The 23,581-nt window shown below is 39.1% G+C and overlaps 1 protein-coding gene across 2 annotated transcripts in view; it reads right to left on the reverse strand.

Moving 5' to 3' along the window:
- Positions 1 to 9,955: 9,955 nt before the first annotated feature.
- Positions 9,956 to 23,581, reverse strand: part of LOC121188089 (dedicator of cytokinesis protein 2-like) — a 90,415-nt gene continuing 76,789 nt past the window's right edge. Inside the window, exons 34-51 of one of the 2 annotated variants that reach the window (XM_041047655.1) lie at positions 23,274 to 23,430; positions 21,508 to 21,548; positions 19,281 to 19,371; positions 18,267 to 18,377; positions 17,546 to 17,635; positions 16,443 to 16,547; positions 15,742 to 15,883; positions 15,148 to 15,229; positions 14,885 to 14,969; positions 14,399 to 14,485; positions 14,096 to 14,272; positions 13,245 to 13,328; positions 13,019 to 13,156; positions 12,374 to 12,501; positions 11,934 to 12,144; positions 11,711 to 11,816; positions 10,838 to 10,986; positions 9,956 to 10,209 (exon numbers count right to left, since the gene is read on the reverse strand). In XM_041047655.1, the coding sequence (XP_040903589.1) occupies positions 10,147 to 10,209; positions 10,838 to 10,986; positions 11,711 to 11,816; positions 11,934 to 12,144; positions 12,374 to 12,501; positions 13,019 to 13,156; positions 13,245 to 13,328; positions 14,096 to 14,272; positions 14,399 to 14,485; positions 14,885 to 14,969; positions 15,148 to 15,229; positions 15,742 to 15,883; positions 16,443 to 16,547; positions 17,546 to 17,635; positions 18,267 to 18,377; positions 19,281 to 19,371; positions 21,508 to 21,548; positions 23,274 to 23,430 (2,047 nt within the window). In that variant the 3' untranslated portion in view covers positions 9,956 to 10,146. Of the gene's footprint in view, positions 10,213 to 10,837; positions 10,987 to 11,710; positions 11,817 to 11,933; positions 12,145 to 12,373; positions 12,502 to 13,018; positions 13,157 to 13,244; positions 13,329 to 14,095; positions 14,273 to 14,398; positions 14,486 to 14,884; positions 14,970 to 15,147; positions 15,230 to 15,741; positions 15,884 to 16,442; positions 16,548 to 17,545; positions 17,636 to 18,266; positions 18,378 to 19,280; positions 19,372 to 21,507; positions 21,549 to 23,273; positions 23,431 to 23,581 lie in introns of both variants that reach the window. The other variant, XM_041047654.1, reaches the window with a different exon arrangement.

Raw genomic sequence — 23,581 nt, forward strand, 5'->3', positions numbered from 1 at the left:
TTTGATAATTTGAGGTCCTGGTTATAACTGCCCCAGCTGGGTTTTAAGGACATGCTGTATGGGCTGAGCTTGTGGCTGCAGCGACCATCTCCCCTGACAGAGGACAGATCACAGGTCACGGCCCTGAGTGACAGGCAATTTGCCAAATAAGCATCAATCAGGTCCCAATACTGAGGTAGTCGATGGCAAAGCTAAAACCGCATCATGCACCATCTATCACTGGAAAACAAACACAATTTTACATGTGAGTGTATAAATGTGGGTTCATTCAGCAAGGGTCTACGTCTCTATAAGAAAAGAGACTAAGGAAGCAAGATTGAGAAGGGAAAAGAGCAAATATTTTGATCCAAGATGTTTTTGTGTTGGTGCACAACATGTGAACATACTGACAGAAGTATATATTTATCTTTTTTGCATTGTTTTAATTAAAATGTAATCTCAGTCCAAACTTCTCAACGCAAAGCACCCCACTGGCTAGTTTTCATCTACAACAGATAATATCCTTTCCTTTCAGTTTCCTTCCATCTTCCTCTTTCTCCATTTCCTCCTCTCTGCAGCCCTTGTTTCTCTGGCGCACACAGACTGTCATTAGGCCAAGGAGATATCTGATAGCAAATTCAGTGCCACAGAGCACGCACACAGACCCACACAGCACATACACAACTTGTGTGACACCGCACATTGCATCCGCTGAGCTTACTCACGGTACGGCCTACATCAATTAGGTGGTCGATTTAAGTGGTCAAACTCACTCATCACTCTCTGCTGCTGCCTGCCCTGCTGCTACCTGTGAATGTCATGCTTGTTAGTCTCACTTCAACAAAACGTGCCACAGGATGACATGGATCCTGCTTACCAAACTTTATTTCCAGCTACCGTTGATCCATCTGACGAAAGTGAGGAGGAGCTCCTGCCCTCACCGATCCTGTCTGGTAGAAATTAAACGTCTGACTGGCAGCCTGCAGTGTTACAGCTCTGGCAGGTTGAGCCATGAGATCTTCTCCAATTTTTATGGTCTTAGTCATGGATATATGTCTTAATACAGCCTTGTACTACATTACTTTCTGAGCAAGAGAGAAACTTCATTCTCTGTCCCTCAGTATTTCACATGAGCTTAGTGATAAACGTTTAATGGCTTCATTCTTGATTGTTGCTACAGTCTGTGTAGTTACAGCTAAACATAATTTGTTCTAAATACTTGTTGAAGTTCTATTTCATGTATGGTAACCTACAGTAAGTCTAAAATTCTCTGGGAAAGCAGCATATACTGGACTGGACATGACATGCTGAAGGTTCCTACCTGCAGGCAAAGCACATATATTTAAAAAAGAAAAATGCTGTGCATTTGTACTGGCACTGAATACTGTCTGGCTGACTTATAGTTACTACAAAAGCTGCTGGTTTGGGGCTTCGGGATGTATTGTACATGTATTTATATATGGGTCTTTGGTGTTGACAAATTAAAAGAATAGTCTGACGTTGAAAAGTATGCATACTTTCTTCTTACCTCCCCTTTCCTGCCACAGGCTAAAACCCAGCCTTCTAGGACTACATCTCAACAACCCGTGCTAGTACAAAATAAAAAAAAGAAAGAAAGAAAAGAAACCTACGCTCTCAGTTTTGGATGACATCTATCTCTTGCTCCTATATGGTTTGAATGCTTTTATTGTGATGCATTTTTATTGTAATGTAATTCCTTTAAGTTTCCATCGCTAAAACCAGAGCTAGATCATTTGCCAACACACAGCAAGTTGTTTGCTACAATCTTGATTGCTCACAAATGAATGGACTGTAGTGCTGTTTATGCCTGACTAAAGGCACTGAATCATGCTGATTACAATTTGCTGCTTACTTCTGCATACCGGGAGAATGAATGCTGGCATACACACAAGGATGAAAGTGCACTGAATGGCTGACTCTGATGCTGGATCTCAACATATATCTCAAATATACTACTTTTACATTAGGTTACCAGTTGTGTTGATTTCTCATGAAAATAGTGGGTTTACCCCAGACACATATGTCCTTTGCTGTACGTCTAGGCTTTTCCGTTAAAGCAGGGCAGTTGGTGCCTGGTGCATTTACAATTAAAAGATGTGCCACAAAAACCACATCAGATCCACATGTTGGTAGTTTTGAATTTTGTTGTGATCTCTCCATTCACAGATACCAATGTGCAATATTGGCTGTGTAATGTAGTGGGTGCTCCACTACACTTCACTCTAGCTGACATCTGAGTGCTCTTGCACTGATCTCTCCCTGCCCTGGCTTTCACTGGTGCGAAATTTCTACGTTGTAGGGAGCCATATGAAACAGAGTTTTGCACCAAAAAGTCTACATTTCTATGAGTCTTCGCAATTAACGTCCCTATGCTGTGTAGGAGGTGAGAGACTGAATTATATTAACCTGACAAGTACAAAAGCCTGTCTTTCCCCCTCCATAAAACATGAAAAACTGCAAAATAAAACCAGATCTGCTGGTAAATAAGCAGGCATGTAGATTTCTATCTCATCAACTGTCATTACAGTAATTCTGAGATTAAACTGTGCATCGAAATCTGTCATTAGTTCTTCAGATACTATAAAAAGCTTTCATCTTGTTCCTGTCCATTATCCAGCACCCTGTCATTTGCAATTTTTCAGTTTTAGTCAGAACCATGTGTTGCAGTATATTATACAGTTAATGTACAATCATATGCATGTACACAGACGTACTCACGAGCCTGGAGGCAGAGATTACATGTGGTACATTACACTCACATGCTTCCTGATGAGTGATCCCAGAAAAGGGGAATGTGAGAAGCGTGGCCTGCTTTGATGAGCTGTCAGATTAAGGATTACCAAGGAGCCCCATTAAAACTTGCAGCCACACAGTTCCACTTTCTGCTCCCCCCATCAGCTGTTTATGAAACCTGTCAGAGAGACGGAGAGAGTATCAGAGGGAGGGCAAAATGGGCTGGAAGGAGAGAGAAGAGGGATGAACTGTTGGCAAAGTAAGAACTAGACAGTTACAAGGAGGCAGAGGGAGGAGAGTGAACTGACAATAGAGAAGAAGAATAGAGGGTGGGAAGAGGAGCAAGATGGCAGATAACTAGCACATTATCAGAGTTGATTTAAAAAGTTGTGTAAGCCATTCAATAGCTAGTTTCTAACACATTGTGGACCAGGATGGAGGAGCTCACTGCTGGCACATTTCAACACTGCACTCTACAGGTTGGGTTGAGAATTTCAATTCTCAGGAAAAAAAAAGAATTAAAAAAGAAAAAATGACTCAGAAAGGAAATTAGAAATAGAGTCTGATATTAGGGGGATTCTGAAAATGAGTCTTTTCAGACACTTGAGACATTTTCTTAATTCTGTAGAGAACAAATGAAATATATGGAACAGTAGCAAAAAAAAGTGACATTTAAAACCACAGTGTTTTAGGTTACTAGAATCCACTGTTTCTACATATGGACAATCTTGTCAAAATACAATGCCAGAGTCAACTGATTGTCAGTAGCAGCTGTTGTGTTATGGAGCACTTCCCAGGGTGAATCTCGTGTGTGTGTGTGTGTGTGTGTAAGAAAAAACAAATGTGTCCTCAGTAATAACTACAGGAAAAGTTGGAAACTATGAAGAGACAGGGTACAGATTGCATATCACTTCACTTTGCATACCACAGCAATATTTTGCACTACATTTGCTGGGTTTCTTTTTCACTCTCTGATGTTATTACCAAACACCAAGGACACACCTACTGATGTGACAAAGATTTATAGTGTCCCTTAACCCCAACTATCCGTTATTTTCTAACAAACACACGCTGACAAACACTACTAGATTAAATTTTAAGAAAAAGGAAAGCACAGATCTAAATAATGCTGACCAAAGGCAAACAGCTGGAATGGGAAAATTGTCCTTGTGCATATGTTTAACACTGGAGGGTGCAAAGTCAATCTCTAAGACCTAATTTACCTCTGTCGTTTTGATATCTAAGACTAAAGATGTATCTTATCTTAAAGGGAGAGGCACACATAAGCTGTATTTTCCAAAATGTCATATTTCCAGAATAATCATGGTTTTGTGTTGACATGACAGCACTCTTCTATCTGTATGACATGCAGTAATCATATACATGATTACACATAAATATTCATATACATAAATACAGATGTGTAAGAGTTTAGTGACCGGTGCGTTTCATGATGACAGTGAACAAAGATTGAGCCTGTGAACAGAAAACATCACATCATCATGTCCATGGTTCTGAGTTACCTTTTCGTGACTTTGCTGAATGTTTGCTGTCTGGATGTAGAGGATTCTGGCAAGGAGTGGGGGATGAGTCCCTAGAGCTGTGACATGATGTTGTAGCTGACACTTCCTTGTGGCTAAAATCACCAGCAGAAGTGAGAACCTGAGATTCACTGAAGCCTTTATTCCCACAGGGGCAGCTTGCTTCTCTAATGTGAGAAAACACACTGTCTGGACAGAAGAAATCAACCTCTTCACCTCTCCAACTCCTACAGCAGATCAGAACCTATTTCATTCAGTCACATTTTCTTTAAAGTGATGGCAGAAAGGTTAATCAGACAATAGCTGAAATGCCTTACACAAAAACACAAGATTTTCCTCTGAGGATTCTCAACAGCAAGCCAGTGGTGTGGGTAACCACCATTTGTCCAGCTTTGAAGCTTTAAATCAATGTTTTACTGTCCCCTTGTGGACAAGAGTCTTAACTACAACTCTCATTGTAATGCCACTGCTCGCATGAGCTTTCATCTACAGACCGAGTTCCTAGTTAAAGTGCTTGCACTGCAACGTTTTCAACAATAATGACAAAGCTTATGAGGAAATCTCCTATTTCTACCTATAATAAGCTTGAAATTCACTGTAAATGAGCTTGTTTCCACTGTTGTGAGACATTAGTATCACTGTTTTCACAAAACCACCTGTCTTAGTTTGCCATCAACTGCTCATTATGAAATTCATTATGGTTTGGAGCTGCTCAGCCATGTTTGTCATCTTCCAGTCAGACTGATACTGAGTGAAGCTGCAGCAGTACTGGCTGTGGGTAATTTGGATAGATATTGAAAAGCCCACACTGAGTGCATCAATGATTTACTGACCATTTTACTCCATCCTAAATAAATTAAGGTGCTTTTCATCTTCAGCTGTACTTTAATTATATCTCCTGAGAGTTTTTAGTTTTCTGGGGATGAGCTAAAAACAAGAAGCAGTTTTGTTCATATATTGATGTATGTGGGTTTTTTTTATGAATACACACATATATGACCATAGCCTAAAGCATTTAATGTATATGTGCATGTGTTTATCATTACACATTTGATAACATTAAATATTTAGAAAGACTCTGAAAGTCTTGGGGGCATGAATTATAGGATAATGGAAGATGGAATTTAAACAAACATTTTATTCATGAACACGTTCCTGCATATTTTTACCTACATTAAAAAAAACTCAGTTTTTACCTTTCCAAATCAATAGATTAATGGGTAAAAATAGATTTCTCTACAGTGCAGCACTACAGTGGAATAATATCCCCACAAATTTGAAATAGAGTGTTTCACAGACCACATTTAAAGTGGCCCGGAAGGTGTGCTTACAAAGTACCATGTAGGATATTTGATTCATAATTTTTAACTGTTGTGACCATGAAAAGACCAGAACACTGAAATAGCAACCCTGCCGCCTGTTTATTTGCTTTTATTTGTTGGCTGCATTGTCTTCGCTTTCTGTCTTGTTTTGTTCTTTATCTTGCGGTGTGTTGTTATTCTAGAGGTCTACAATGGAAATACGCCTTAGGCTTAGCCTTTATTGTGTTTCCATCCTCTGTGAATTTTAGTACATGTAATGACTGCAGTTCAATGTTACATGTGTTTTTAAATGATCAAATCAATTGATTCATTCATTCAATCGAGAAGGCAAAATGCGTTTTTCTATATTGATCTATGAAACTCAGTCAGACCAGAACAAACTGTATTTTTCTGCTTGTTGGTTACAGAGGACGAGATACGTGACACACTATTCTGTTGAACAAATTTAACCTTTTATATAAAACAGCTGTACCCACAGGAGTTTGCAGAAGGAAGGTTGTCTACTACGTGTAAATCTACTGCTGCTCTGTTATGAACCGTCCAGGCCTCTCAGCTCATCTAGGACAAGTCTGCTTCCTGTCCCCAGAGTCAAAACAAAATGTGAAGAGGCAGTGTTCAGTGGTGTAAACATGCATCACATGTCTACACCACAAACTTACAAAAACTTGAGGTTTGTTCCAACTCTCACTTTTATCAAATCAGGGCTTAAGACTTTTCTGTTTACCACTTCCAAGTAATCTTATTCTCCTATTAAATGAGTCTTACTCCGTTCTAGCTTATTTTTATCCTCAGTTTTAAATTTTAAATTTGGAAATTTGTTTAATTTGGATTTATCTGTGCATTTTCAAATTGTGTTTTCATAAATACCTTCTATGTGTTATATAAAGCACTTTGAAAGACCTGTTTGTAGAAAGCTGCTAAGAAAATAAACTTGTCTTATACCTTGCAGATATAACAATGTATGTCCTCTTTTTATCCTTAAAAATAAAACAGAGCCTGTGCTTGTTTTAGTGAAATATTCTTCTAAATTAGAGTACATGTCATGCTTTTCAACAGTTTAACAATAAAATAAAGAATTGTTGGTGGTAAGGGTAGGCGCTTCAGTTAGCTTCAGTCAACACCTTTTTAGTCAAAACTGAATATCCTCATTTGTGCACAATGGGTAAGGTTATATTATTTTTTGCTGTAGATGTGCATCAGTGGTGGCTATGTATATGGTGTTTTTCTTTCTTCCGAGTTTTCTTTCTTTTGTTGTTTTGTCTCATATATTAATAGACCAAAATAAAGATCAAATCAACCTATCATTTTTCAAAAAATCTATCACACTGAAATAAAATATCTTCATTGCTATAACTCCAGGCAGTGATTGCTGATACACACACATAACACCGACTATGTAATAGTTTGTCTGACCACTTGACTGTCAGCTGGTTTAAAGATGTAGGTGAGTTGGATAGGTCACTGGGAAGAGAGTCTGTTTTTTATGTTGTTCTTTTTCTTGACACTTAATAAATAAAAAGGTTAAACTATGCATCACTTTAAAAGAAAATACCACAGCAGATGCCATGACAGGCCTTCAAAATACACCCAGCAAGATGCCATAAGTTGGGCCAATTAATATGACATGTAAGTAATAGCACCAAACATAGCGACAGCTCCAATAAAAGTTTAAACCTTAATGACAAGAATTTGATGTTCCTTCAGAGGCTAAAAGTAACACTTATAATCACTGCGGGAGTTGTGTGTTGAGATTTTGACGGGTTTTCCATCTGGAAACCAAAGAAGCCACAGAACAAGATCATTAACTTTGATATGAATATGATGAATGCAGCTACAGGCCATTAATAATGTTTTAAAATAAATCTTTGATACCTTTGTGAGTATGCTTCCTATGCTACTATGTTTTAAAATGCAGTGCTTTCCACATTTCTCTCCTTACACATCAGATTTTATCAGTTAGTATTTTGGTAAGTTTTCACGCTTGCCAGCAGAGTCTTGGTATTTTAGATGGGAATGAATCTGTTGGTCAGTCAAGCAATGCAGCATCGTCATTCCCTGCGAGAATATACAGCGCATAATTTAACTTAGCTACCAACTCAATCCATCTTTTTTTTTTTTTGCAGTAGTGAGATAGATGTCTGTGGGCTGAAATCTCTCAGTGGTCACAGAGCAATGGTTTAATCAGAAGATCCACACTCCAGACTGAAGTATTGCTCAACAGGACTTTGCATGAGTTTTAAAAGGCTAGTCTGCAACTTTAAATTGGCTGTGGAGAAACCTGGTGGTCAAGGTGTCACCAGATAATGACAGTATTAATAAGGGAGAGGAGAAATGTTTCCACTGTTCTTAATCACCTTCTGACTGTCTGCACTCCCACAGCACAGAGAGAACCACGAGGAAATAAAATCACCACAGGGCAAATGTGAGAAATTCATCCATATCTTCGAATCATTAAAAAAGACTAATTTTAAATTATATTTTCTAATGTAATTACCTTTTTCCAATGTAAGTGATACATTCATTCCGTCAACGGCTGCACTGGTTACTAATTTATATTCATCACATGCCGCGGCCTGTCTGCTCTTTTAACAATTGATCTTAATATCTTTATTAAAATGTCACGAAAGTCAATGAAGAAAGCAAGACTTAAGCTAATATCCTGTCCACCTCACTTCCTCGCCATCCATCAGGATTCGTGAAGGGTTGAGTTGTGTGGACTCAAACTAAGCCGGTGTGGAATCACAGGATTACAGACTGTATCTGGGGAAATCACCAACAAACTGAGTGAGTGAGGGCAACAAGAAAGATAAAACAAAGATGCACAAGAAGCCCGAAGGCCACAACGTTTCTCCAATTTTTCCTTCTGCTACAGGAGGAAAGAGGAAATCTGCACACAACCTAGGAGTTTGTTTTTTCCTCTGGTCCACAAGAGCTCTTCAGATCCACTGAGGTGTAGACACTGTCTGTGTAGACTGGTCTGCTCTGAGCTGCGCTTTCATTATTCACATCCTTTTTCACTCTGCGATCAAAGCAACATCAACACAAATTATGAATCACAGTGTTCTATAACTTTGGAAGCTAGTTCACGGCAGAGCCTACAGCTCTCACATACACATCCTAAGCATTTTGCTGTGACTCCAAAGAGACCAATCAGCATTTACAGAATGCCATCAAGAAAGAAGAATAAATCACTCAGTGTGAATCTTCAATGCTTGTTGAGAAACAAACCGGTAGTTATAACAGGTTTAAAGGATTAGTTCAACATTTCAGGAAGTACGCTAAGAAGCATTTTTGAGTCTGCATAAGTTTTACTCTTGTTCAAGGGCATTTTGGAAGAAAAATCAGACCCTCTGCTTCATCAAAAGTGCATATATTTGCTATATTATATTTATTTGTTCAGCATTTATTAATATGTTACTAACACATACTCTGCATATCTTAATACATACTGTAACTCAACCTAGAGTTTATATGGAAATTCTGTGATCACACTTACAAGATAACCAGGAATTTTTCAGTAGATACTTCAGTACTCTCACTCAAGTAATTATTTCATGAATAAGTTCAAGTTCTAGTTTTCGTAAAGCAACAAAACTTTTAAGTAAATAGACTTTTTACTACCCTTCCCACCTCTGGCTAAGAGTTAGATGAAAAGACTAACATCACTCTCATGTCTTGTTTCATAATGTATGAAGCAAGAGCCAGGAAGAGATTAGCTTAGCTTAGAGTAAAGACAAGAAGCGGCGAGCCTGACTATAAAACATCCTGCGTATTTAAAAAGCTTCCATTCTTCATGCTAAGCTAAGCTAATAGGCTTATAATATATAATAACTGTCATCTCTCAGCAAAACATTTCTCAAAAATGTCAAACTAACTTCAAACTGATTCATATTTTTATCTATTGATTTATTGGAAAAATAAAACCAGTGAACAAATCATGCTTAAAAAAAAAAAAAAAAAAAACATAATAAAAACTGCAATATAAACTGTGTGCGCTCATAAACTCTGATGTTGTAGCATTTTGTACAGTAGGCTCCACAGGTTGTTGCACTCTATTATATTTGACTTTATTAGACTCTCTCTGTTTGTTGTACCAGTGCCAAAGCTTTTTGGCAGCATGTTTCTGTTTAGAGTACTTTGGGAGGACACGGCAACCTTTGTGCTTTATCAAATTATTATTTTCCCATTAACTTCAGTCAGTCACAACAATGCTGAAAACAGTATAATAAGAAGCTTTTTAATCAGGCACACTGGCACAGTGGTTTGTGTTTGCTCGTTCTTGTAGAAGGAGAATTGATTGAAAAGCTGTAAGATGGCATTTAGCTTCACTGGGAATCATTTGAATTACCTGGAAAAAGGTCACTCCACAAAAATAGCCTTTATTGATAGGTAAAATCAATTATATTAAGGCAACAGCAATACTGAGACTGACAGGCAGACTGGGTGAGTAGATGCATAATTTTGGCTTTGGCTGCAGGTTTTATGGGAATCTGATTGTAAAATGAATGCATACAAAAAGCAGAAGAAATAAGAAATTATAATAATGGATTTCAGAAATGACTGTCACTGTCTTTGGCTGGATCACTGGGCTTCACATCCTCTGATTTGGAGCTCTGCTGAAATAAACATACATGCATAAAATAAATAAGGTTTATTCTTTGGGGTAAAAACATCTATCTAGCTAGCGAGCGACCTAACTAGCTACATATCTGTCTATAGAGATGTACCTATATCTGTCTTTTAACATTGCTGGAAAGACTCTAAATAAGATTAAATTTGATAATAAATTTGCAGACCTAACCCTGTGAAGGGAATAGTTCAATAAGTTTTGGGAAATATGTTTATTCACTTCAGAGTTAGATGAAAAGCCTGATACCATGCTCATTTCCACAATAAATAGGCATTTACCCAACCTTGCTTAGCTTAGTTGAGACTGAAGACTGGAAACACAGTGAAAGTGCTAGACTGACTCTGTCTAAAGGCATAATAAGATATAGTAAAGATATAATAATCTACCAGTTCAGATTAAATTAACTTTCCCCTGTTTCCTGTCAATAGTCAGGAAGCTAACAATCTCCTGACAGAAGCTTCATATTTAATGTACAAAAGTGACAGTCGTGTTGATCTTCTCATATCACTCTTGCCAAGAAAGTGAATAGGCATATTTCCCAAAACGCTGAACTATTTTTTTAACTGTAGACCTGATTGTTGAATGTCAGTGTATTACGTCTCTTCCTTTACCTTGGTCTTGAACAGGAGGTTAATGACGCCCTTTGAGCGTCTGTCTGCTGTTCGGTCAGAGGCCACACAGACAGACATGCTCTTACTGTCCCTCCTGGTTCTGGTGCTGTCTACCTCCTCTGCGCCCCCCACCACCGCCAAGGACAGACCTACAGACAGAAACAGCAGAGGATTAAGTGTTTGCGTCTCACTGATTACCAGCTTACAACAAAATCTCTGCCTCATCCTGCAGCCAGATATTTATTTTTTTTCCTAACTAATTTTGCTCTTGCAGCTGCTCTACTGATAAACTGTGTGCTCTGGCAACACTGGTGGCACTGTTTGTATGTTCAGTGGGGCAGTACAGCTTGTAGTCAGCGGTGCTAATCAGAGGCAGTATATTAACACCACAGTCGATGCTAGCTCAGCTGGCATGGTCCAACATGGCAGGATTCCAGTGAAACATCAGTGAACTGTGGTCTGATGCACTGTTTCGAGGTGCAGGGTTATATAACTGAAACGATGAAACATAAACTAGATGAAACTGTGCTGAAAAATTACAACCAGTGTGACTGATTCACTAATTTGCCACCTTAACATCAGAGTTTGTGTTAGGTCGGGCTATTAGTGCCACACTCTCCAGCTTGCCAATTTGTTTTCAGCACACACTCAGCTACAGAAGCACTTTCCTGTCATGACCTTGTGTGTGTGTTGTCTTTACAGTCAGCTTTCCAGAACACACACACACACACACAAAAAGCAAAAAACAAAACAGCAGTTCCTCTCAGGTCATGACTTTGTATTTTAAATTTGTGGGTACTTAGGTTTTAGATATATAGTTACTCAAATGCAATAAACTATACAGCCCCAGGTGGATTTGTGTGTGTTTATCACCTGTGATGGCAGGCAGGGATCTGGAGTTGGCATTGGTCAGCAACACATTTCCTTCATTTGGCTCAGACAAGTTGGTGTCACTGCGGAACTCCTGTTTCTTGGACAGCTAGAGGGAGACAGAGATCACACAGAACTCAGCAACAGCGGTGTGTTACTTAAACATCCCTATACATGCCTTTCCAGTTATTCTCTCCTCTCTCAGCCCACAAATGCTCAGTCTCACTCGTTTGCAGTCCATTGTACTCGTCCTCTCTCTCTCCTCTGTGATGAAGATCATACTGCTCCTCTTCTTCTTCTTCTTACTCTTCCTCATTTTGACCTCTGCATCGCCCACCGTCATCACCCCCCCTTCCTCCGCTGTGCTTGCACTCACGCTGCCACTGGAGCGCGGCAGGGTGGAGTTCCAGGAGATCGGGGACTCAGGGGGAAGGTCCCTGGAAGGAGGCAGGAACTAAAATTAGATGCTAGATATACAATTAGATTTGTATATTTGAGCTTACGTAATTAATTAGGACACATTAGCGGCCATTTTATCACAAAATAGTGTATGCATGTACCCTGAAGATGAGATGTGTCATTCTTACAACGAATTTTGGGTTCTCATGACTCACCCAGTTTCACAGGATTTCATCTGCCAACACATAGAGTACACCTGTATACTACCTGTCTGCATGGGGCTTGGTTGGGGTTCCACATTCAGATCCCTGCAGTGAGGAGATTGAGATGATGGACTGCCGAATGGAGCGCAGCATGGAGCGAGGACGAGTGGACTTCCTTTCATCCAAGTCAGGCTGGAAAGTTGAACAATATTACATTCAGATATGGAGAAAATAGTGCTAGGACAGTACTGTTCATAGATAGTGACGGAGAAACAGAGCAGAAATACAGTACATCATTAAAGACTCCAAGAGCAAAAGAAAGTGAAGTTACTCTTAGAAACAGCATATCACTCCTACTCATTAGTTTAATATCTCCTGAAGGGCTGAGCCAATTTACCAGTTAATGACCATATTTAGCCCCAGTCAAACCATCCGAGCCATGTTCTGGTTGTAGAAAAATTTAAAGGTACAAATCCAATATCAGCACTCTGCTCAGGGGCTTTTGTGAGTACTTTGATCTTTAAAATTTGCCTAGGTCACCTCATTTACGGCTTAATTAGCGCAGCTCTGCCACAGTTACACTGTGTCCAGTCTTGAAGAAAACATGTTTTGGATTACAGAGAAACGCCATGTTTCAGTTATAAAAAAAATCACTTATTCCCCCACTATTTTTCTCTTCTACCTCTCCTATCCCATTTTTCCTTCTTACCAGCTCTCTCACTCCGTACTCCTTCTCTACTTTCTTCTTCAGCTGTTTGAAACACTCCTCCATGCGCTCATGGAATGGACGAAGATCATCGGTCACTCTCTTCCCGTGGAGGGAGATTCCTCCACCTAGTAATGGGATCTATAAATGCAAATGTTATGGTGTAAACAGAACATCCAAATAAAGTAACATGGCTAAATGTAGTGTGGACATGTATTCAGGAATTTACCTGCCATGCGATGAGGTCCTTGAGACGCAGCAGTTTATCTCTGTCCTCTGGGTGCTGCTGAGTGTACTCTTCAGTAAAGAAAGCCTGATACCAAGGAAGGTTTAAAAAGTCATTTAACTCATTTGATAGCTGTATGTTTCACCCGCTCAGACAGTTGCATGTGTGTGCTCACCAGACACACCGATCACTTCTCATGTATGATATTATATAACTGAATGGCGTTTGAGGACGAACACTAATAATATTTGAAGTTTACTGTATTTAACATCATTTGGACTGAAGAAGACTCCTATCTGACTCCTATCATATTCAGAGCCTCAGGAGGTGATGCTGATTTTTGACACAAACCAATTGAAGTCCATTCATCATGAGAGATGAGTCTTGCAGTGAAGCAGTCTCTTGAGCTAAGATAACTTATTGGAGGCTTCAAATAAAAAGAAAAAAAAACAGTATTGAAATCATGAATCTTTCATCATAGTGCCTTTAAAAAAAAAAGTCTACACACAGTTAAAGCGAATCAGTTCTTGCTTAGCAAGAAATTTAAATTGAAAAAAGGCAATTTAAATTTGTGATAGGGGAAATTTACATTATGGATATTTTGAACTCCATTATTCTTATACTATTAAGAAACAGACATATAAAAAGGTCTGAGGTTCAAGAAGCTAATTGGTCATGACACATGTTTTATAACAGATGGAGATACTGTCTCTGGTTTAACCTCTGATCATTAATCTCCATTTAGCTCTCACATAGACCTCCGTTCAATAGTACAAGTGTCATTAATTGACCTGGGAAAGGTTTTAGTGAAGGATTATATGTTGAGCTGGGTTTGATTCCAGATTCTAGTTCACCTTTTCATACTTGGCGAAGCCGCCCATGACAGCTGGGTCCACGATGCCATTGAGCAGCATGGAGAGGGGGTTGATGGGAAGGCTCCAGTCAGCCTGATACTGGTTAATCATGGTCAGAATCTTCTCATTGGTGGACTCCATGGTCTCGATGGCATTCTCCAAAGGAGACAAGGTAGTCTGGGGAAGGAAGCAGAGGATGTGGAATGATACGCTGGAGGAAAAAGCTCAGAGCAAACACAAACAAATACAAGTCAATAAAATACAAGTCAAACATGGAATACAAACAAGCCATCACAGACTCACATGTTTCATGTCAGTAGCCTCAAACCAGCGCAGGATCCCCGGCAGCTTATACACAGTGGTGAAGGTTGTGCGCTCAATCCACATAGACTACAACAGAAAGATTGGAAAGGAGAGGAAAAAAAGGAGAGTAATCAGAGGAATCTCTGCCACTTGTGAATACTCATAACATGATACCATATCTTGTATTTAAGTGTGAATCCTCGTCAGACACCTGCTGCGCAATCTGATATGTAATCTTACACTACAGTAACACCTGAATTTGATATCGCATCTCCAGTGCTCATCTGAAACCTTGTAACATAAGCTGATGTCTTATCACATAGTTATGCAACACACTGCTGTAGAATAAAATGCTATTATTTTATAGAACAAGAACTCATCTTTTCATACTGATAACAATGCAACCAGACAATAGCTTCTGACATACTTTCATTGTCCCTGTTGTCATAAATCTTTTCATTTAAAAAAAAAAAAAAAGTAACTCACAGCAAACTCATTGTTTGGGTCCACAGGTCCTTTCCTCACAGGTCTGGAATAGTGAAAACGCTGCACGTAGTTGGACTTGTAGAAGCTACATTGTGAATGAGGAAGACGGAAGGTGAAGTAACAGCCAGAAAATAAAATAAATCATTTACAAAAGAGGGAAATGTGACATTTTCAAAATTGCCATTTCTTTCAGTGTTAGCTTATCATTTCCCAGACATTCACATTTTATTCTATGATAACGTGATAAGTTAGACAGCACTGACTTGATAATCTGGTCAGGGACGGGCTTGTTCTTCAGACGAGGAGGGATCTCGAGGACTGGCTGCACTGTGAAACACTGGATATCTGGTTCAAATCACTCAGGAATACAACAACACAACATGATGGAAAGTATCTCCACATCTCGGTGTCAGAATGTGCAGACTGATAACTGAGGGGTGTCTACGACATCCAGCAGTGAGGTGTTAATATACAGAGGTACCACAGAAGTAAACAAAAATTAAGTTTATCCAGACCAAAACTAACTGGATGAATAGATCTAATACACACAGACCTGATGACTGTACAAGTTTTATTGTTTCTGGGTAAAAAGTCCCCTGATATTTTCTTTTGCAAAACACTGGATCTTAGTTGATCTTATCATTTACTTTCAGATTTGTTCAGACCTCTTCAGCCATCCAAATACTTGCAAATCCCATAGATACTGCATGTAAATTATTGTGTATAATATAATAATACAATATTGCATTTCTATACCAGTGAGGATTTAAAGCATTTACGTTTTCTGCTTTCTCAGTACATCTCCATAATTCTATACATTTATGTATTCTGTGTGTGTTATGCAGCCTGAAGGATACACTGAAGTGGAGAGTTCTTGATATCGTCCCCTGGCATAGTGGTGGTGTTGAGGCGCACAGCGCTGGGGAACTGGCTCATCAGCTGGTTCTGGAAGTCCTCTCTGCGCTCATACTCCTTCCCTCGGTGGATAAACACCTTATTCTGAAGCCACAGGAAATTTACTGGCGTTAATAACAATAATGAAAAGATTAAGTAATATTCTATTTTTTTTTTTATCTTGACTGCATTCAGTGGGACAGTCCATCTAGAGCTTGCAGACATTGCATATCTTTCTCAAAGGAAAAGCCCTGACCTGCTCCCCAACTGTGTCACTGACTTTGTCATTTTCCTTACCACAGCAGATTAACACATCTACTGAATGCTGGAGCTATAAACAGTGGAATATTTTATTTCTTCAGTTTGCTGAAATCCACAATGTTCCTATAGTGTACATTCTGTCCTATTCTGTTAACTATCTGCTGGTGTGTTTAGAAACTTGTCCACTGCTGCAATTTTAAATAGCTTTGCTTCAGCCTCTGCTGATAATGGGAAAAAAAAAAGTTTCTTTGACCCTTTTGTGCGAGGAAGGGAGTCAGTGTCACTTCTGTGTATGGTATGAATACACAGACAAAATCTGTGTGCTTTTGCTCTATGAAAAGTGAGACTATTCTTTGCAATACTGTTGTTTTTCTTCTAACTGCACAGTGACATATATACAAACCCTGAGGAATGGAGGGTAGCCCTGTCCATAGTAGCCAACTGCAAAGTAGTCTGGCTTAGGCCTCAAGATCTTCATAATGTTCTCATAGAACTTGGCCTGTTTCTCCTGCAGAGAGAGAGACAAAGAGAGAGACAGAGGATGTGTTCAGAGGAGAGTTTCAGATGTGCACTCGTGCAGCTGTAGCATTTTTATTAACTCGTGCCAATAACAACGCTATACTCAGCAGAAAGCTGGGCCTTTGAGGGTGATAGATGTGGAAAAAAATAAAGTGCACACCATCCAAGGGCAATGTCTGTCATTTATATAACCACATAAATTCAGCATTAGCAGAGAGAGCTGCTGCTGCAGTCATATTTAGAGATTTTCCCATTCTTGGGAGACGTAGAAAAGAAGAGCTGAGTGAAGGGGACACAGAGGGTAAAGTGGTGCCAAGGCACAAGTTAGACTTGGGGTATGGAGTGACAGACAAAGTGAGGAGGGTTAGGAGGGGTCTGAGGTTAGTGATGATTGACAATGAGGAATTCCCACGTCTGGTCATATGGTTATGTGTAAGTTCACACCAGAGTTCTTTAGAAAAAGAAGAAGTAAAGTGCTAAATAAGTATTTGTTTTTAAATGTGGCTGAATGGTTGTGCTGAATTGTTAATAATGTTTGAAACTGCAGTATGTTCTGAGGTTAAGAAAACGTATTACTTTGTGCAATTTAGAACTTGAACACTGGCTGCTGGACAGTTTTCCTTGATTTAGTTTTGTGGTTAAAAAAAAAAAAAAAAAAAAAAAAAAAAAAAAAAAGCTGACGAGCAAAGCAAACTATTTGACCAGCGTTCATATTTTATTTACATTATTCATCTATTTAATGAAATTTAACCAGGTTTCAGTACGCAACAGCTGCACTCACAATGAGCTATGTTGCTGCTGCTATCAAAAGCTTGAATAAATTGCCTGAATTCTCTTCCTTTCCCTCAGACAACCCCTTAAACCCAAGAACATCTATAAAGGGAATTTAGGGTAAAAGGCTGAGTGAAGAAAATATAGGGGAAACGTGAACGTGAGATCATGATTATTGTACAGAAGATATAAAGGTTTGAGATAGTCCTGTATTACCAGTCTCTTGCTGAGTAGCTCGTAGTCAAAGATCTCATTTTCGTATTGTTCAGCTAGTTCCTTACACAGAGTGATGGCCTCTTCCCACATCTAAACACATACATACATACATACACACATAAGGAAAGAAACACAAATGTCCTTCATTACACCATCTGCTAATAAATGGGAAGCAGCTGTCGTGGTGGGAATTCATCTCGTGAAAATCTCTGTTTCCAGGTCTCTGGAGAGAGGTGGAAAACGTCTCTATCACTGCTTCAGAAAACACGAGGCACTCATGGAGAATACAAAATGAATGTGACGCTAACACATCACATGGAGACAATGACTGCATGATTGCAGCACTGTCTCATCTTTAAAAGGTACTGAATGTATGATACAGGAAAGGAATATTTTCCAAAATAAAAGTCTGTGCAGTGAATGCTGATTTTATGGGCTTTTCCTTACACCCATGTAAAAAAAAAAATATATATATATATATATATATTTTGCCTTAAGTACTCTGATCGCATTAGGATTTTGTGAAAGGAATTCAGAGAATTACATTAATTACCAAAAGGAAAATTGAACCGACCTGCCACAAATTTAATTCCTAAAGGCAACATGTTCTCCAGAGTGAATAATCTTATTGTAATTGGTTTTGGTGCATTGATTAAGACTTTTACAAATCATCAAATTGCTAAGAAAAGAGAAGCATGACATGGTCTAAGATGTTGCTGACCTTGCCCTTGTCAAAGTAGTCAATGATGGTGTCGTAGAGCGTTTCTTTGAGCTGCCGTTGTGTTTGGGAGCCGTGGAACTCAAACTGGGGGCTGCACATCTCATCTGACCACTAAAATAGAGACAGGAAAGAAGACAGAGTTGCAGAGGGGAGAACAAAAGACAAAAAGTGAGATACAGCATGTATATTTTTTTTATTGCTGAACCAAAAGAAAAAATTTGCAGTCAGGACTGAGTCTCTTTTTTGCTGTCCCATTTTTCATTATGCTGAAACAAGAGAGGAGAAGAACTTAAAGCTTAGAGCTTCTTTGTTGTAATAAATCAATATTAGTTCTAAGCAGAGCTTGCACAAAAACAGCAGCACAACGCACAATTATTTTATAAATGAGACAATAATTCATCTTCTATTACATAAATTACGCAGAAATTAATTTAGAAACTAAACAAAAAAGTACATAAATATCTCCAAAACTGTCCTTTGTGCTTAGAATTGAAAAAAAGATTAGAGCATGCTGTGTCACAGCCAGCTCTGTCCAATAATGTGAAACGGACATGACAGGACTGACACTGAGGATGAATGGAGATTATAAAAAACATTATGGAGTTCAACTTCTTTGATGTAATGACACTAGACAGAGAAGAGGAGAGAGAGGGAGATGCCCCTTTTCCTCTGTCCCTCTCCGTGAGCCTCTAAATGTCCCATAAAAGAGATGAAGAGACAAAGGAGGTCAAACTCTCTCAGACACATGCATGCACAGACATACACACACAAACCTGCGTGTACACACACGTTCTCAGCATCAATCACCATAGTGATCGAGCAGCAGTGGCCGATGCCACGCCATAAACTAACCTCGGAGCTTCATCATTTGGAGGCCAGCGACATAGCAACCATTTATCAGCTAGTAAAAAACCGTCTCAGTCGTGGCAGACAAGCGAGTGATTAGGCAGAGCAAGACACTGGATCCAGCATTAAACAACAAAATGCCACTTTAGATGTGTGTGTGTGTCCTACCTTGAGCAGGCGAGAGTGGAGCAGCAGAGTGTATGCAGCCTCTGTGTAGTTTTCACCCTCCAGGTGAAGGTCTCTCAACTTGTAAAGGTACCTGAGCACACACGTGCACAAACACACATTCACACACAACCACAGAGGTCAAGTTAATTTAATATGCTACGTATACATTACTCCACTAGATGCCACTGTCGGGCAACGTGAAGACCTGTAAATGAAGTACATGTATTAATGTGTCACTTTTTCATTCACTCTCTCACAGGCTCACACACACACACATAACCTCATACATTTACACAACATAGAGAGGTCATTCAAGAGCACGCACATACATATACACAAAAGAGCTATTCAGCGTATGTCTTTTTAATGGTCTGGCAGATGTTTGCAGCCCAATAATGTCAATAAGCCTAACAAAGAGGAAAATGGGAACATTAGGTTCCTAGCGAACAAACCTACTCTTTTACTGCTTCAGTTTTTAGTTATGTTTATGTTTATGTCTCTCCCTCTGTCTGGAGAAAACATTCTCCCACTTGGTCAGAGGCTGGATTTTCTTACTAAGGCACTGATGACAAAGCAGGAAGGCGAGTGGCTTCTAGACGCTTTTAAATGAACAGTTCCCTGCTTGCCTGGGCAGTATGGATGCACTCTCAGGTCAGTTGTTCATCCTGTCTGCCTAAAAGTTGAAGGGTCTTACTTTCTTTTTTCACCTTATCTAATGTGCTCTGACTGCATCTCTTTCCATTCACTGTTAACCAACGCTTGGCTGGAGATCCTGCTTGCTTTTTCTGCTTTTTCTGTATTGTACCTGCTATCACATGGTAAAAGACAAATTGCCTTCTGCATTTCAAATAAATCAAATATTTCCCATAACAAGAGAGTAAAATGAAGGTTATATCATTATATATATATATAATGATATATATATATATATATCATTATATATATATATATCATCTATAGCCTTTTACCCATATAGTGTGATACTACATGTTAATTCTAGTAGGGTTTTGAGTATGTAATGTGCTCACACAAAAAAAAAGAAGTCAGCACATACTGATTGCTATAAAATATTTAGTGTTCTGTCCTATAACAAATGAAACAGAGATTGTGCTCACAGCTGTTAAACATAAAATAATTTGAAGAAGCTGGTGAGTTAGCTCCACAAAGATCTCTCAAAAATAAGAAAAATATTAAATGTCTGGAAAATGGAAAATCATGTTCATTTCTCGTATACCAGCTGCAAAAACCAGTATGCTACAAAGATGAGGATGTACACATGTGGTATTGAGTATTATGTTGCAACTAGAATACAAGTTTTTCTTCACCGTTTACAAATTCCTGTATTCAAAGAAACTTAGTGGGAAAAACTTTGCTGTAAGGAACCAGTGATACAAAACCACAGAACTGAATAAGTTCAGTGTCAGATTTTCAGCACTGACAGTTTACTTTTCTTCAGTTATGTTTCATCATGTACAGTTTATTTTTGTTGGAGTCTATTGTGGATGGCAGCACAATTGGAATTCTTAATGAATGTGCCATGAAAATAATGTTTTCTCAGGCAATATTGAGTTCATTTAGAAGTACTGAGGGCTCTACAAACAAAGGTACCACTCAAGATGAGGTGAAATACAGGAGCCATGTTAGCATCAACTGTTAAGTATCCCTTTCAATATTAATGTGAGCAATGAAGCCGCAAATGTAATATTTCATAATTCACACACTGGGCCTTAACATAATTAATTTTTGGTTTTATTATCCATGCATGGCCTGTAGTAATAAAGCTAGAGTTCTGCTTTATTATATAAGTATACATTTACGCAGTGATTAAATGTGTTTTTGCATTCAACCATTTTTGTTTGCTAACATTAACTGTTACCATATTCTCCACAGGATAGACAGAGGCAGCTGATCAACCACAGAGCCGAACTCCCACTCACACGTACAGATAACTAATTATGCCCCCCCCCCTTTACTGCCATCATCCCGTCCTCCTCTGTCTCTCCACCTCTCCCTTCCTCACACTCATCATGTCGCTCTCTTTCTCTCTCCCTCCAGTCAGGCCAAGAGCTGATCTTGTGGATTTTGACATTAATTCAGTGGGACTCATATAATCCCTTGTCAGATTATGGAGCCACACGCATGTACACACATTCAGACACACACATGTACACATACATGCACATACAAGTTACAGACAATATTTATGTCAAATTCAGCACATAAATACCTGATATACATCCCTTCACGATTGATGTCCTTGTAAAAGTTCTGAAAAATCAAAGGGAGTAGTTGGGTCAGTGTCAGTTTACATGAGTGTGTGTGTGTTTGTGTATGTGTGTGTGTGTGTGAGACAGAGTGAGATTTTCAAAATCATTCTGAAGCACTGCATTGAGTTTAAGTCTGTAATTCTTAGCATCTATAGCATGTGGCAATGGTTCCTTACATTACAGCTGTATGTGTGTTGTACTATATACTTCTCACTGCCTGTGTGTGTTAATGTGTGGGAGTGCCTGCATACGCATTTGTTAGTTATGCAGCACAAACTCCCAGTTTAATGAAGTTTAATGACATCTACAGAGAACAGTGGAGTGGAATGAACTGATGTAACCCCACCTCCCATCACCAGCACGAGCCAGGAGACACAATAATATCCACAAACACAAGTACGAACATGAAAAAAACAAGCTAAATTACTGTGAGATTCGCTGTGAAGCCAAAGAATATTGTATGCATATTTATATCTACAAGCCTTATTTTTGAAAAGGTCAGAAACATCAATGATCATTTTTGGCACAGATGCAATTTAAAGTCAGTAAGCCAATTTCCTGCTGGAGGCTGCCCATCTACATGAAGGTCAGATGTTTTTACTCGCAGCAGTCGCCTTTGACACATCTTTAGGGGCATAGATAGGAGAGTGTTCTAGTGCCTGCAGACCTGCAGAAGGGATTTTTTTTTAGCTGGCCAAACAAAAAAAAAAAAGAATATAGCTAATGGGCAGGTGCTACAGGGTACAAGCTAAGCACCTCTGCCATGTGTCAGCAGGGAGAAATAACACATTATAAGATACAAACAGACTCACATCCTGATCCTCCTAAATATTAGCGTCTCAGAATTGTCTTAAAAAATTAAAATTCTGGCAAGGAATTCAAATAAATATGATAGATATTAGTCAAGAAAGACAGAGTTTGCAGGAGGAATTATATGATTTAATCTGCAGTGGAAACAATTGCATGGTGGGTAGATCGGGTCTGTTACTAAACCTGAGAATACTGTGGGGAAGAATGTGATTAGGAGATCACATAAGAGAAAGGATGTGGAACAGACAGGAGCTGATGCAACCCTTTGCAAACATTCAGAGACCTGACACAGAGATGAATCTTTTCCTTTAGATCAATCAGCACACAAATTAAACACGGAAAAGTAATATAAAGATCTTGACATGAAAGACACAGCATAAAATTGTGTTTCATAATGAACTCTTCAATTAGTGTGGCTATTGATGAGCTTATTGACGCAGTGCTGTGTAGAACAAACTCACGTACTAGTCTTTCAATTAATGATGAGCTTATTGATGTGTGCATGCGTGTGTTAGAGTGTGTCCGAGATCAGCAACTCTTTGCAGAGGGGTTCAACACAAAGTACAGGGCATGAATCACATGGTTAGTGTCGATAAATGCAAATCCATGGTGATGGTCACGTCAGATTCACAGCATATTTTGAAAGATCAGCGAGCATCAATGAAACATGAGGAAAACAAAAAATGATGAAATTATTACAGAGGAAAGGCTCACACCAATGTTGTGAAATTCTAAGACCCAACTTCCTCCTTAGTCCTGTATCCACACTGGATACTGCCCTTTAAGAAAGCTCACTTGAACATCTTTGTTGTAGAGAAGGAGTTTATACAGCTGATCAAGCCCACAGGAATTCAAAAGACAAGGTGAAGACAGCTCAGCCAGCTAACTGGTGCATTTCAAAGAAGGTAGGACTTACCAGAAGATTGACAGTGCAACTCATGCGGTTGTTGCGGCTGTCGTCGCTCATCACGGTGCGGTAGTCAAGGAGACGCATGAGGAGTCCCTTCACCAAGGAGACAAAGTGCTGCACCTGTGGCCTCAGCGTGGGTTTCTCAGCGGCGCAGTCCAGGAGGCTGGCAGACAAGCATCCAGGAGTTAATCATCAGAGACGTCTGAGAGGGTTTTGCCTTGATATTCAGTGCTGAAGTGCTTCATGTTTTATAAATGTATTGCTAAGAGATCAGTTGCTTTTGTTAAAGTTAATTTCTTGAGAGCTATGAGAAG

Source organism: Toxotes jaculatrix, chromosome 10 (genome assembly GCF_017976425.1).
Source record: "Toxotes jaculatrix isolate fToxJac2 chromosome 10, fToxJac2.pri, whole genome shotgun sequence".
NCBI classification, from domain to species: domain Eukaryota; kingdom Metazoa; phylum Chordata; class Actinopteri; family Toxotidae; genus Toxotes; species Toxotes jaculatrix.